This window comes from Cyrtonyx montezumae, unplaced genomic scaffold, assembly GCF_038088225.1.
Source record: "Cyrtonyx montezumae isolate F1298 unplaced genomic scaffold, pur_monq_1.0 scaffold_24, whole genome shotgun sequence".
NCBI classification, from domain to species: Eukaryota; Metazoa; Chordata; class Aves; order Galliformes; family Odontophoridae; genus Cyrtonyx; species Cyrtonyx montezumae.
In genome coordinates this window covers 7,489,154-7,504,672 of record NW_027071981.1, presented here as the reverse complement: position 1 = coordinate 7,504,672, position 15,519 = coordinate 7,489,154, and the positions used below count along the sequence as shown (strand labels likewise).

The 15,519-nt window shown below is 35.2% G+C and overlaps 1 protein-coding gene across 1 annotated transcript in view; it reads right to left on the bottom strand.

The window, feature by feature from the left end:
- The window catches only part of WDPCP (WD repeat containing planar cell polarity effector), a 96,526-nt gene extending 81,507 nt beyond the window's left edge, over positions 1 to 15,019 (bottom strand). The window contains exons 1-5 of the mRNA XM_065739591.1: positions 14,941 to 15,019; positions 13,160 to 13,204; positions 12,120 to 12,170; positions 9,678 to 9,748; positions 9,369 to 9,428 (exon numbers count right to left, since the gene is read on the bottom strand). Coding sequence (XP_065595663.1) covers positions 9,369 to 9,428; positions 9,678 to 9,748; positions 12,120 to 12,170; positions 13,160 to 13,204; positions 14,941 to 15,001 — 288 coding nt within the window. The 5' untranslated portion in view covers positions 15,002 to 15,019. The remainder of the gene's footprint in view (positions 1 to 9,368; positions 9,429 to 9,677; positions 9,749 to 12,119; positions 12,171 to 13,159; positions 13,205 to 14,940) is intronic.
- Positions 15,020 to 15,519: the final 500 nt, after the last annotated feature.

Below are 15,519 nucleotides of genomic sequence, written 5' to 3'. Positions count from 1 at the left end.
TTGAAAGCTTTTTCAGTGATAAAGAGAGGTGTAATATGACACTGAATCATGTGGCTATAAGAATTACAAATGAATAACAATTGAAGATACTGCATGCTAGATCCCTAAGTGTTGAATACAATGTACTGAACTTGTTTTTTAAAAAGCAAAATTAAATTTCTGTCCTGAGTGTGCAAAGGGATATACTGTTCACTCTAAAATGTCAAGAAATTATTTATCTTACGTCTTGGTTTTACTTTTACCACATCACATTTAAGTGCGTCATTATTAATTAATTAATTAATTATTAAGCATTTAAATATGCTCTTATTTATTATTTAAATTCTTCCATATACGGACACTGGCTAGAGAATTTCAGATGTGTCTAGTAATGTGGGGTATACTACAGTTTTTGGTTACTCGAGACATTATAAAAGTCATCTATAGACCTTCAGAGTATAATCTTGTTCTAGTGTGTTCATGCTGTCCCTGTCAGCACTTGACTTTTCTGTACAAAAAAAGAAAAGTAGCTGCATAGCCCACATTAAAAACAAAAAACAAAAAAAAAAACCCACAATTTTGCTTCATGTAATTTTATATTACTTCCAGAGGTTAAAAAAGAGCACCTTTTTGCTAGTCTAGTTATTTCTGATTATTCGTATATTGTTTAATTTAAATAAATGGTGCTCTACCATTCTCATAGCTCTGGGCTCCTAATAAATTCATATGCTCCACTTGACATACCATCAGAGCTGTCTCTCTTAGAGAGAAGAAATTTAAACTATTGGACAGAATATTCAGAGGCTTCTCTGAGCGTTAACTGAGTATTTCTGCCTAATTAGTGTTAATTAAATTATACATATAATCCCAAAGTAGTCACGTACTTATCAGCTCTTCCTGATGCCATATCTTGCATAAGAGAGATAACATTCAGTGGAAGTGTCACAAAAAACATTATTTTTTGCATAATTAACTCATTGAACTTGGTAACTTTTTGAATGCAACTACTACAACAAAACAATTCACCGAAAAAAAGATGAGCATTTTAATTTATCGTCTAGTTCCACCTCTGATCCTGCTTGCTGCTGGACTAGATGACCTCAGTACAGAAGTTAAAGACATTTCAGACCTCTCCTGGTATATGGTTGCAACTCAGAAGGATTCATCTAGGCAGATACGTTCATTTCCCTCTGATCACTTAAAAAAGATCATCACTTCAGCAGAGACCACAACAGCCTAAAAACTGAGCAAACTTTTGTTGTCAAGGGATGCTCAGAGGAAAGGCCACTGAGGAAATGTAGCAGAGACTCTACAAGGGCCAGAAATAAGGGGTTCCAACTTTCACTTCCGTCTAAAAGCAGATTTTAATAAAATCTCAGTACTTTTTAAAAACTCTCAATCAGTGAAATGATTGCCCTTGCAATATATTTTGGCATACAAATGCCTGCCTGTTTTATGCTACAGTTCTGACACAAGCATAGTTGCAACCTAATTTTTTACTACAACAGCACCAGGCAAACTTTCAGAAGAAAATACAATACTGGGAGAAATCCTGAGTTGGCAGTATCATACATTAGGTGAGACCCCACACCTCTATCTTCCTCATACATATTACAGATAATATAACTTATCTATATCTCCTTTAGCTTTATAGATACATTACCGTTTTTTTCTCTGTTTCACATGTTTCTGTTTCAAAGTCAAGAGAACAAAAATGTCATGCAACTGCACTAAAATAACAGAAGTGCTGGGAAAAAGAATGTAGCAATCCAATTGAGTTGCCTCTTGTTCACTGCTCTGTTCCCAATAATTTAGCTATGAAAATTGTCAATTATACCTATCTTGTTATATTTCTATAGTTAGTGCTCTCTGTAGCAAAGAACGGGACAAGTACATTTAAATAGGTTACTTGCTTGCTGTAATTAATATTTTTAACCAACACTTTTCCAGTCTGTCTTCCTGCCAACTCACAGTAGTTTGAAAATTAATTCTAGCAACTTCCAAAATAAAAACAAAAAAAATCTAAGATATGAAATTAATTTATTAAGAACAAATGATTTTTTTCCCCATCCCACCGAAGTCTACATATATTAGTTTGAAATATATATAGATATATAAAGTGTTTCAACATTCTCTGTCATGACAGATGTCCTTTAAGGTTTTGTCCGAGTAAAAATGTTAGACACAGTTACACTCATGCAGCTCTTATTACATTCTTTGAAAACTTCAATTTATCCTCACGTTGAAGTTAGATTAGATAAAATCACAATTTATTTCCAACTTGATAATATAAGTCTAGCAAGGTTTGACTATGGTTAGCTATAATTGTCCAAAGAACAGAACTGAAAAAGTAAGGGTCAAAACACAGAAGTTGACAAGCTACTGAGCAAGAAAATATTTATCAAGCAATATTACATAAATACACTACAATGAGCAGTTCTAAGTTTCTCAATGAATATCAGCCAGCCAGAGAATAAAAAAAATACTCCAAATCCTTCAGTGGTATGCACCATCATGAGAGCTGGTGCAATCACATAAACTCTCCATCTTGCATCTTCTCCGCTACCTTTGCTTAGGATCTATGCTCAACTTGCAGAAAATGTTATGTTCCTGGTAGGAGAGAGAGTTGTTTCCACACTTATTCTCCTTGCAAAGGCTGAGGAAAGCATCCTGGAATCAAACCAGGAGGATGGCCTTGGTGAATCAGAAGTCTGCAGTCTCTTGGATTACCCACAGAGTAGGGATAACACACCAACTCTCTTCAGGTAAAGCCCAGAAAAAAACAAGTGTTGTGATCTGTAGCTAGTCAGTATGTTAATGAGTGAGTGCATTACAAAATTAGGCTGTATGTTTGTCATTCTGCTGACATTTAATATGTCTATGCAGTATGCTATGTAGAGACATGCTTGCAACTCTTGGCTTGAGAGCAATAAAGAAATACAAGGTTAGGCTTCTTTAACTCTTAGGTGTTTCCAGGTATAAAATTACTTTCTGCTGATATGTTCATTTCCCTCTAATGACATAAATCAAACCTGTTACAGGGCTAGAATGGACGCCTGTGGAAACTCTTCTACAGTGAATGACGATGAGACTGTCATATAAACAAAATTATACCACACTTTGTTTTACATGTATGAAAAAAAATCATTTAACCAATGCTAAGTATTTTCAATACTGCATAGATATGGTGATAGAAAATAGGATAACAAAAATTGGTTCCATTACTTCCTTTACTCTCCTTTTTACTTTGCCAGTAAAACATTCTTTCCCATTATTCTCTGAGGCAGAACTTTTAGATGTTTAGGCAAAGCTTAATATTCAATTTAACTAATTTTTGCTATAATAATTTACTTATCATGTCTGGTAATACACTTGTGCTCTACAGGTTTAAGTCCTTGCCTCTAGAAACTTTAGAGTTCAAATTAAAGACCTTACATACTACATGGCCTCGTAATGGTAGTACTTCTTAGAATCATAGAATCCCTGGAGTTGGAAGGGACATCTAATCCCAACTCCCTGCAATGAACAAGGACATTCTTCTCCTTTCAAAAATCCTTCTGATTAGAGGAGAAAGCTCTTTAAAAGAATCTTTCTGAGAAAGGCATTTTAGATAGAAAGAATTTACTGAAGGAGAAAAAAAAATGATTAACTGGAATTCAAAACAACCTTTTCCAAATGTAGGTGGGTACATGGGAGAAGTTACTAAGATCAGTACTTAACATACATGTGAAGCAAATGGTTAGCTGCAACATAACCCTCACTTTGACATTTCTCAGATGAAACCATAACGGCAACTGTATTTTACAATATATGAATGCTACCAAGGAATACTAAATCTTTTCTGACAGAATAAATAGTAGTGGGAAGTGGAATTAGAAGGAAAAAACATTTAGTACAAAAGGCCCAAGATTAAAATCTTACAATGCAGATATATATTTCTTCAGTAGTTCTTCAAGTTTACCATGAAATACAATCAAATATCTAAATAAAGTAGTAACGCATTATCTTTAGTCCACAATAATCTATAAAACAAAATATTTATCTGCTCAACGCTATTTCAACTCCTTACACACTGCGTAGTCTATGCAAAAATTGCTACATAAGATTTAGGTGTTGTTGTACGTATACTTGCACAGTTAAGCTCATATTTTGGCAGATGGGAGCAGTCCAATGATAAACATGAATGAATGTAGAGGAAATGGGAAAGATTGCAAACTTGGCTGACACACAGATACACAGCATTCCAACTCTAAGAAGTACTGCTCAGGGGAATTGCTCATCATTATAAGGAATAAAAGCAAATGTCAGAGACATTATTTATACACAGCACAAAGTTTTTCATTTGTGAGATATCAAATTAGGGAAAAAAAAAGAAAGAACCACAGTAATGAAATAAATCACAAATCTTTCAGAGTGAAGTACTGTGATTTGAAAAATGGGAATCAGAAGAGATGTTGATACTGCTTTAATAGTCTCAAGGTGTTCCAAAACATAAGAACATGACATCATGCTTACTGGAAAAATACTTTTACAACTTGAACAAAGTATGAACAAAACGTTTGGGGATCTGGTGAAATGACATGCTAGAAAGAAAGCCACTGAGAGCCCATGTTACCAGGGAGCTGAACAAGACTTTGGTACAGGAAATTATGCACTTTGTGTGCCAAAATGGCTTTAAGATGGGCAAGCGAGACATCTGAAGGAGCAAAGGATACTCAGGGAAATACAGAGCCCTTTCCTTCACCAACAGCAAAGCACTTCAATATGTGTATTACTCTCTATTAAGCAAAGGACTTAAGTACATACTCAGAACCGATGGACTTCAGTAGATCTTAAGCATGGTACTTAAATGAATTCCTTTATCCTCAGAAGCCATAGCCCTTGACTCCTCATTCATGCAGCTTAGCTGCTTATCAGCCCTTCTACCTAGAAAGATACCTGCAGAGCAAAGCCAGGATTTGCCTCTATCTGATTAAAATTGGGAGAGAAGAAAAATATGCCTGTAAAAAATACTGCTCCAAACTGTTTTCCCTTACAGAGCTCAACTGACAAAGGAATATGCAAAAGGAGAAGAGAATTGCAAAGCACTTCTTGTTCAAGCAGGTTCCCAGGGTTTTTCCCCACCTCTTCATTCCAGCTTGCTTTCTTAGCCACCCTACTGTAATTACCCTGTTGCATGCCTTATTACAAATGAAGTTACTGTTGTTACATGTTACTGTTTCACAATAATCAATGCATTTGTACTTCAAGCTCCAAGTCTCTCAAACCACACATCACAGTAATGGTTGTGATCAAAAGCAACCAAAAGAATTTAATACAAGGGCAGTATTCATTTTAGTAACTGGTGATGGATACTAGCTTCTCATGTATTCTGGACCTAATGTCTTGATTTTGATATCAGTTGTGCTATTACTGTATGTCACCATATATCTTGCTAAATCAGTTTGCTTATGGGCACAGTAGCTGATATAACAGGCCGTGTCAGCACATACTGCTGTATCTCAATTCAGTTTTATTTATGTCAGTAACGTAAAATCATTCATGTACTTATGTAAATTGCAACACAAATCAGGTTAGATCACAGTTATTAAACAAAGAATACATAAATCCTTTTCATTAGCAGGTAACTGATATGATTCACATCCAGTGCTTGATACTTATAACCCTGTGTTGGCATGTGCTTAATTCTACGCAATAACGTAAATATAAAAAAGATGGAAATCAAATATTTCAGCTACATGGTATTAATTTCTACTACCCTGTGTTGTAAAACCAAACTTCAACCAATAGCATTATTTCAAAATCATGACTGATTTCATGATTTTGCGATAAAACTTAAAACCATTCCAAAGAATTAGAGGAGACCATGAAGGGAAGAAATCAGAACTTCTTCATAGTATACTCTAAAGTACTGATAAAGTTAATTCCTTAGACTATTACTACCAGACTGGGAAAAAGCGATTTAATTATAAACAACACAGAGCCCTTTTATTGTAAAGACCTCTTGTCTTTTTTCTGTCACTCTTCTTTTATGGTCTGTTTACTTTCTTTTGACACCAGCTAACAGAAGCTTACAGGATTATTTCAGCAGCTCATCACAGGTCATCAAAGTTGGGGTTCAGAAGTACTGTAAAGAAATGGCGTGCATTCAGAACCCACTAGAACTAGTAGGAATGGAGTTAAAGAAAAGAGCTCAGTCCTTTAGGGCTCAACTAAGCTCTTTTAAATAGGAGTGTAAAGTCCTTCAAAGAAATCTTTATACAGTCTAGGCAATGTTTACATGAACTGGCACATCTTCTATTTCAGAAGCTCTAAACATTACTTGAATATATATTGGACACTGCAAAAATAAAGGTCAATAGTTTCTTTATCAATGCACAGATTGTGCAAAAAATATTAGGAGAAATGTTGATGCATAAAATGAAACATTAAGAAACGTATCAAGTTGGGACAACAATGTAGTGCATCTAGACAAACTCATTCACAGGAGCCAATTTTGAGAAACCCATGCATACAATGGATGATCTGAATGCAAGCTAACCAGATTTTTCAGTGAAGGCTAATTGATCATTACATGCAAACTTATTTTTAGAGATTGCCCATTTAAATTTACAGACCCTAATTTTTGTCCGCAGGCTATTTAGGAGCTTGAAGATTTGGAGGAGGCAATGAGGGATTAGTAACAGTGAATTTTAGGTTCCAGAAAGCACACTAACAGCAGTTCTATGCTTGTTTTTCACGCAATCAGAGAAAATTCATGCTATTTTTTTTTTCTACAGTATTGCTATTATCATACCTCCTTTCAGGAGACTTTTTAAAATCTTTCTATTCATCCTGTCCTGATAAAGATACAATAACCATTGAGTTTTCACATAGCATGTGTTTATTGCAAAAGAAAGGGAACCCTTCCCAGTTCAGCTAAAGATATGCCAGCTTCAGATACACAAAATAATCACTAAGAAGGGATGTGGTTGTTAAATATTTTAATTCCTATAATTGAATTTGTTTGGCATTACACTTCTATTATAGAATAAAGAGCTAAAAGAAACAAAGACACTAGTTCAAATCATAGAATCATGGAATCACTAAGGTTGGAAAAGACCTCCAAGTTCATCCAGTCCAACCATCCTCCAATTAAGCCCACTAAGCCATGTTCCTTAGTACCATATCTACACATTTCTTGACCACCTCCAGGGATGCTGACTCAACCACCTCCCTGGGCAGCCCGTTCCAGGGCCTCACCACAATTTTTTATCTATTTTAACCCAAAACACTGAAAATTATAACAGAATAGTTTACTACATGCTTTCTACTACACTTGGAAGTTAATGCAAACATGGTCTCTTTTTCCATTAACAGCTGCTGTATCTCTCCAAAGCAGCATGTGAACACAGCTGTGCTGTCATACAGATCACACCATTATGGGATAAACACTTGCTAGTGAATCATTCTACTGATTTAAATTAAAAAAAAAGTAGATAACCTCTTTTTCAAAATTTAAAAATATGTGCATCAAAAAGGAAGAGTCCTTTTTTTCCTACAGGAATGTTCAAAGTCAGATGAGCAGTATAAAAGCAAATAGTTCAGTATAAAGATTCACAAGACTAGTTTTCTAATCATGACCCTTCCAAACTATACATTTTCCATACTTTTATTTGTTGGGCAGCTTATATTTCTGAAGAAGACAAACTGGAATATCACCATCATTTTGGCAGAAAATTACAAATGCTGTTGGCGAGTTCAGGTACCAGTCATTACTATAATAAAAATATTCTGTTTTGTGATTGAGAAACAAAAGCAAAATTTAAGGAGAAAGAGATGAGTAGGATTTTTATCTGTAACTTTAACTCTGGCTACCTATTGTATATGTCACCTAAAAAAAACTTCAAAAATTACTCCATTTATCATGTTATATCCCTTCATATGATTCAATCCAATACAGAGCCAACTGTTTTCTTTCTTGTCATGAACAGGAAATAAGTTGCCTTGTACTGTCTGTTAATACAGGCCTGAAACTATTTGGAGGATGTTAAATAAATAAATAAATAACGTATTTTATGCACAACTGATAGTCAAATAAAGAAGTTAAAAAGGAGAATAAAATTTTGGCAAGAAGTACACTTACGAAGTATGCACTGGTAAGGGATGCGAGCCTATGCATATTCAGATGGGAGAAGGGAAATGATAGCAAAAAATACTGGGAAAGCAACTGAAGAGACAGCAAACTAAGAAGCAAATAAACATGCTTACAGCTAATTGACTTAGTATTTCTTAACCACATTCCTTTTCTAATCGGAACAATAACAGTAAGAAAAAAATCATCTAAATTAGCAAGCAATTAATATTTAAATCAGTTCTAGAAGATTAATGTTCACCGATGAATAATATGTAATCTGTACATGAATTATATACATTTACTAATGATAAGATCTGATAGGCAAAGACAATCTGATAGGCTTAACAACATCTTTATTATTGATACAAGAAGGCTTTATAGCATCTGGTGTGTCAGATGTTTAAAAAAACCCACTGCTTTTCTTTAAGACATTTCAGGATTTTCAGCTGTATATTCAAATATTTAATAGTCATCCAGTTGATATCCACTTGGAACTACTTGGATTAGAAAAAAAGAAAACTTAATTTCTTTTTAGAAACAGTAACACAAGTATCTACTATGCAATGCTAGCTTTAAACATGAAATACATTCCTCATAAACAGTGAATACTGTAGGAACATTTATATATTACAGATGTCTTTCAGAACAAGCTCTTGATTAAGAAGCTAAAGCATATGCTTAATGTGCCAGTCTTCCACCTATCCTACTACTTCGTGTCAATGAGGATGTGAAAAGCTGTTTTTTGTATACAAAAATGAAACTTACATGGACAGAGAACATATATACATGTGCTGTATGTCACAATATCTTCTGCTCCGTTACTTGATTTATAATTTAGCTGGCTTACGTTTACAGTCTCTTTCCCAAATTATACAAGCATAAAGTAAAAAGCTTTGCAACAGAGATGTAAATAAGTAAGATAAAAAATGTGATATAACAGATTCCAGACTTGTCTACATATTTTAATCACTCTCTTAGCCTGCTTTTTCAAGGCTTAGGATGCTTTCAGTTTCCCCTCAGAATAAATTCTTACAGAGTCAGGGACTTTTTATGTAATTTTTTTTCCTGTGGATAAAACCCAGATTTTTGTTCTGTGGCATCTATTTCATATTAGGAGCTTAAATAAACACAATTTGGGTAATAAGAGCCTCATACATTAAAAACCCCAATGACTTTCAGTATTATTTAACATTTTAACACTATCACATCAATCACTGAATGGTTGTTCAGCTTCACTGAATGAGCATTGCAAGAGCTTGTCAAAACATTTTACCTGACAGATACGTTTGTTCTTCCATTTGCTCAGCACACACTGACTGTTTTGCATTAAGTCCTAAAAGACAACAGAAAACAGAGAATGGAGTTGGCAGTACACATTGTCAGTATCAGTTAACCTACTTCTGATTTTCAAGTTTATAGATGAAGCATGCCACACAAAGATCCAGCTGTTTTGGAATAGCCCACCAGACAAAAGCACATTTATCAACACAGGGACAGTTGGATCTTGATGAAAATTAATGCTGTTGAAAGAGGTTTAAAAAAGAGATTATCTGTTACTCTTCTTGAAAGTTTTGAAACATACCTCAACCTCCTTGAGTGTGTCTCGTAGTTTTTCTGGCCGTTTGTTTTTCAGTATCCAAGGGTAATCTCGAGCTGGCAAATAAAAGAGGCAAAAAAAAGTTAAACAAAAAACATTTATATATAGGCAAGTATGTATACACATGTGAGCGTGCGCATGTGTATGTGCGCATGCAAACAGCCATTAAATATAAGTTCTACAGCTTGAACTTCTGCTGTGGAAATACAAAACTAAGATTTCTAGGAGTTACCTTAAACATAAAGCTTACCTATAATTAGAAGGAAAGAGCTATGGTTTCTATTGTTAAGTGATTTCCTTTTGAAAAGCTCTATTGTAGGAACAGTTAGCGTGAAATATCCACATTGGCCACGAGTTCACCATAGCAATTTTGCAACGAGAAAGTATCTCACATTCAGTATGTTAACTCAGATTCAAGTTACCAAATCTTCAACAGATGCTATTCTTTAGAGCTAACATTTCATTGCCCAATTTCAAAAAGCAGGCACTAACGTGTCTGCAAAACATTTATGCATGAATATATGCATATATAGAGGTAATAACAACAGGTAATTGTGAACACTACAGGTTATATTATGGAGTACAATTACTTATAGGATTTGTTCTTGGAAAATTTGTTCCTAAGAATCTGCCTTGTCAAGCAGATAAGAAACTGCATGACTTCCACAGTCCTTTAACAGAATTATTAATGTTTAGCAAACTATTTTGAAAATTGTGGTGTAACACAAAAACTCTGAAAACAACAGGCAACGCTGCTTCTGGAGTTGCTTAGAAATAGGTTTGTTTCATGGCTGAGAATCAGGCTAGTGAAATTTCATTATTTAAAAGTGAGCAGTTTTCTGTTCTTTAAGTACACAATAAAAATTGTGAGAAACTAGAACGCATTGTCTTTTTAAAATCTAGTGCATTTAAAGGAAACCTGATTAAAAGTTTTGAGGTCTAAGCTGTCAGTTTGTATGCCAACTTCCAGATTGAATGACTTAACAGTTGTGTTTAAACTCCCCTGCAAAAAGGAGCTTACAATAGGAGTGCTCTGGAGTGGAAAAAAAAGAAAGTATTTCATCTATCAACAAAAGAGCACACAAACATACAACTTCTCTTTGTATTTTACTGGACGAAAGCCAGTGTTGGTGGAACTGTTATGATAATATTAATTAGACATGTAAGATCACATTTTCAATAAATGCCTTCATAAACACTGGAATATATATTCACATATGCAAAACGGGAAATTGAATGTACGGACACTATATATATACAAATCAGCAGCTGTGAATAAAGTTACCCAGTACTCCTCCTGAAGAAATGTCTGTTCTGATTTCTGTTTAGGCCACTCCAATATTTACAGCCACAAGATGTAGTAGCTTGTGTTCTTTTGCATGCTTGGGGTTTCTGTATAACTGGATTTATCTGAGCCAGATCTTTTCATAAAGCCAGTGCCTATTTGATAATGCTACAGGAAGCACAAGGGATGTAAATCCTTTATGCTCCTCCCTACTTAAAACCCTTTCTCACCTCCCCACCTTTACAGAGCTGTATTGATTCTAACTGACATGCAACCCTCCACAGAGGGTATAGATTTACCACACAGCTGTGTGCACCTTTATAACTATCCCCAGCAGGGTTTCATCCTGCTCCAAACCTAACTTACGGTGCAGCAAATAACTTCTCTTTCTAGAACACGTCGCCTTCAAACACACTAACAACTCCATGTGGAATTTTCATTATGATAAGATGAAAAGTTAAGGGAATTCTTCCAGTGTATGTACTACTTTGTGAGGCTTCTAAAGGACAGTCTGATTTTCCGGAGTTGTCATGTAATAATGTTTGTCCATTAATGCATACTCTGAGAAATAACAGCTGTGCAAGAGTTGCAGATTTCAAGTCAGAGAAAAGTTGTACATGTACATCTTTACCTGTCACAGTACTGCTATGTGATTGTATAAACTGAAATTGTTCTTAAATAGATAACGCAGGAACCATGTACATGTTTTCAAAGCTAAAAATTATCTATGAGGACAGTGGATTATTAACATGTCATTTGATTTTGGATAAAGATATTTTAGCTATATTTTTCAGTTCTGAGGCAGTTAGTGTTTTGATGTAAGAGTTAAGTGGGAAAATATTTTAGGCCCTTATGCTGGGTAACTTTCTTTAGTGTGGCTGCTCTTGACAACGGATTTGAGAAGCAATAAACACTACTAACCTCAGTGACATAGAAAAAAACCAAAACACATTGCAAATATATCAGCAAGGAGTAGTTACAACTTTTCTATTGTTTTCTTACTAATTCTGTGACAGAATGGCATAGACAGAAAGTTACACTGGAAACAGCCTGAGGTTATTTAAAATTTTTTCCAGTTGTATCGCCAAATCTAAACAATAATTCTGTCTTACTATAACAAGAAACTGATAAAACAGCCTTACATTCTGCTAGCTTTTGCTTGTCTTCTAAGTAACCATGCCTCATCTGTGATCCTAGAGGAAAGAACAGATCAAAAGGTGAATGATAATCCTTACAACCGCTGTCAGCAAATATTAATATTAGAGAGAAGAGTCACATATTGTGATAAAACACAGAAATTTACAAAAAAAAAATTAAGACAATCCTGATGTTTTCACCTCTTAAGTCACATATCTTAAATTTGCAGTGAAAGAAAGGCTTAGGCAGCTCAACAGGTGGGCCAGTATTACTGAGCCTCCAGTCTCATCAGATAGTGAAGTGAGCTGCAACTGAACACAGAGGAGCAGCTGAGTCCATCTATCAGGAGAGGAACGGAGACAGCGGGTGACCCACCACACAGAGCCCATGGGATACCCACACAAGCCTCCACTCCATCCTGGCTGCAAATGGGAAGCAACTCCAGCTGAAGAGACCTTTTGGCCCATCATGAAACTTCTTGGATTAACAGGATTAATCAGATAAAGAAAATTGATCATTCACTCTGAAATGGCTATTTCAGATAGCAGTGAGGGCTGCAGGAGGCCGGACCAGCACTCGTGCATCCACGATGCCCTCTGCTGGGATGCAGCAAATCCCGAATTCCTGCAACAGCCAGCACCTGCCTGCCCAGTGAAGCACAGTCCCTGAGCAGTGGTTTAGCATTCTGTAGCAGGATAAAAGAATACATAAGCAGAATATAAAAACGAAATACAAAATCCCAATAAGATTTTGATGGCACAAAGCTTTTTTATAATTTTACTTGTACTGAAGAGATGCTAAATTACTCATAGGATGTTGCTATGTAAATACTTCCCCAAATCCTTTTTTTCTCTTTTTGAGTAAAGAGTTTTTAAATACACTGAATGAATGTGGGAGAATCACTTTCCGTGCCTTCTTACTCTATAGAAATACAGAAGCATAAACTAAAAAAAAATCCAAAACAGAAGTTTTCAGAGCAGTCTCTGTAAAGTACTTTGAACATCTGGAAGTCCCGTTCAGTTTTAGTTATGGCTGTTTATTTTACCTGGCTCCTCCTTCTCATAGTACTGATGTACCCCAATGTCTTCATCTATACAATGAAACAGAAATATAGTTAGTTATTGATGTGACACTGGAAACAAAACATAACTTAGCAAGCAAAGTTTAGCATCACAGTTTGAGCAAGCTGGAGCAGAGTATTTGGAATTAAAATGCTAGTAAGAGTGGAAAAACTACAGTATATACTCTGGATACCAGTTGGACTTTCAAGAATCAACAAGCTAGAACTGAAGGAGTATATGACAGGTCCTTACATTTATTTGCAGCTGTCATCTCACATATGTTTTGATTCTCTTCCAGCTGCCAACACTTAAAAGTGTTTTTTACCATCTTCATAATGATCATCTTTTGTGTTCTTTTACAACAAAAGGTAAAAAATGCAGAGCAGACTGTATGTGAAATGTTTTCTGAGCCAAGTTGAAGACAACAGTTATTTTTTTAACATTTGTGAATTCCAGGAAGCTGCCCCTCCAAAGGGCCCAATATTGATCTATAGGTATTGCTGCCTGTTGTTGTATCACATACAAAAGCACTTATCCATTCCTATGGCCTAGGACAAGCCCTGGCTATGTACCAACAGCCTGTCAGCATGAAACACAAGCATTCACCTACACAGAGCATCCTCCTCTGTCCTCCAGGTTCCATGGCAAATAAATTTGGATGCTTGGGATACCATGAGACTTCTGATGTGGCTGGCTGCTAAATACTTAGGTGTACCATGGCATGGAGATCTAAGCCCAAGAGACTTAAGTCTGATTTAAATTTGCAGTGTTTAAAACAACTAATATGACACTGCACGTGTCTCATTCTACACACAAAGATCTTATAGGGAGAAATTCATTTGCAGAAACGTAGGAAGACAATGCCATGGCAGGTAGCCTTTGAAATAAGAGAGCAGTACTCTCTTCCACCTCAGGAATTCATAACAAATAAGTGCATAGAAAGGAAGTCTGAAGGTCAGAAGTGTAAAATAGGTACAGTATGTCACAGTATATATATATATTTTTACAACAGGTCACAACTATGTGTTTACTTAAACCATCAGAGTTTTCCATGAAATCCAAATTAAAAAAAAATATATATATATACCTTCTACAGAACCAGAACAGTTCTTACACATATAGGTTGCTACGGCATATTGAATCAGTATTTCAATAATAATAATATACTTGAATGGCTTTCAATGAAAATATAGTACGACGGGCATGAAGTATCATAAACAATATGAACCATTTATGACCCAGTAGAGATTGTTTGTTTTTTTTTTCACTTTAGCAATAGTATGATGAAGTGAACGAAGGGCTGGTAAACAGTCACACGACTCCTGGAATAATCAACTAAAAACATCAGTATTTTCTTGTAAGAAACTTCAAAACTTCATATAATCATGCAAAACACCCAGAACATGCAGTGACTTCTTATTTTCATGCTAAGTACAAATTGCACTGCCACTGTAAATCAAGTTGCCTATTGATCTTCATTCACCAAAATTAGTTACTACACTGAAGCTTACAGTTGAGTGGGGTATAGCTTCCTAAAAGGGAAAAGGAAACCAATTAAATATAATCTCAATGTTTCTGAGTTGAAAGGATGCTCCAATTCTATGATGAGATAAGCAAAGAAACTAAGTTCAAATATAATCTAGCTTTCTAATTTTCTTTCTCCTAAGCTTAATATCTATTTCTTTTGGGTATTCAGAATTTTATATCAATTTAATTTTCATCAATAAGCTTTGCTGTTTTGTTTTATTAATAGGTAACAGCTCACCGCTAATACGTAAGGTAGTCTTCAAAGACCACAGGTGCATCTCAGTCAGGCAGAAAGTCATCTGATGGCAGATGGGAGCCCTACCACTATGAAAAGAAGGAAAGAAAATGCATGAGCAAATTAATTACCATCTATCACCAATGAAATGGAGTATTCTGGAAACGAATTGCTGAAAGAACCAACAACTGGTACTATTTTGTTGTACTTCATTTGTACTTTTCAACAACAATAAAATGAATGATGTATGAGAAGGAATAAAGTAAGAAAAGGACATACTTAAATATAACCACTGTATACAGAGAGAAATCATCATCTGCTCGAATTTAGAGTTGCTCTTGCCGTGAAGAGTAACTTTGTGCTCAATACTTTTATAACCTGTCTTTACTTTACAGCTATTACCTTGAAACATGTAAAAGTAAAGCCACTACTTAAAGATCTTCCTTAGATATGAAAATTTGACCTTCAGGCCAAATTTTTTTAGGCACTGCACACAAGGACATATCAATATAGTCACGAAACAGTATTGAACACTTAATATTTGCAGGTATTAGTTATAATGCTAGACAGAGAAACAGATGC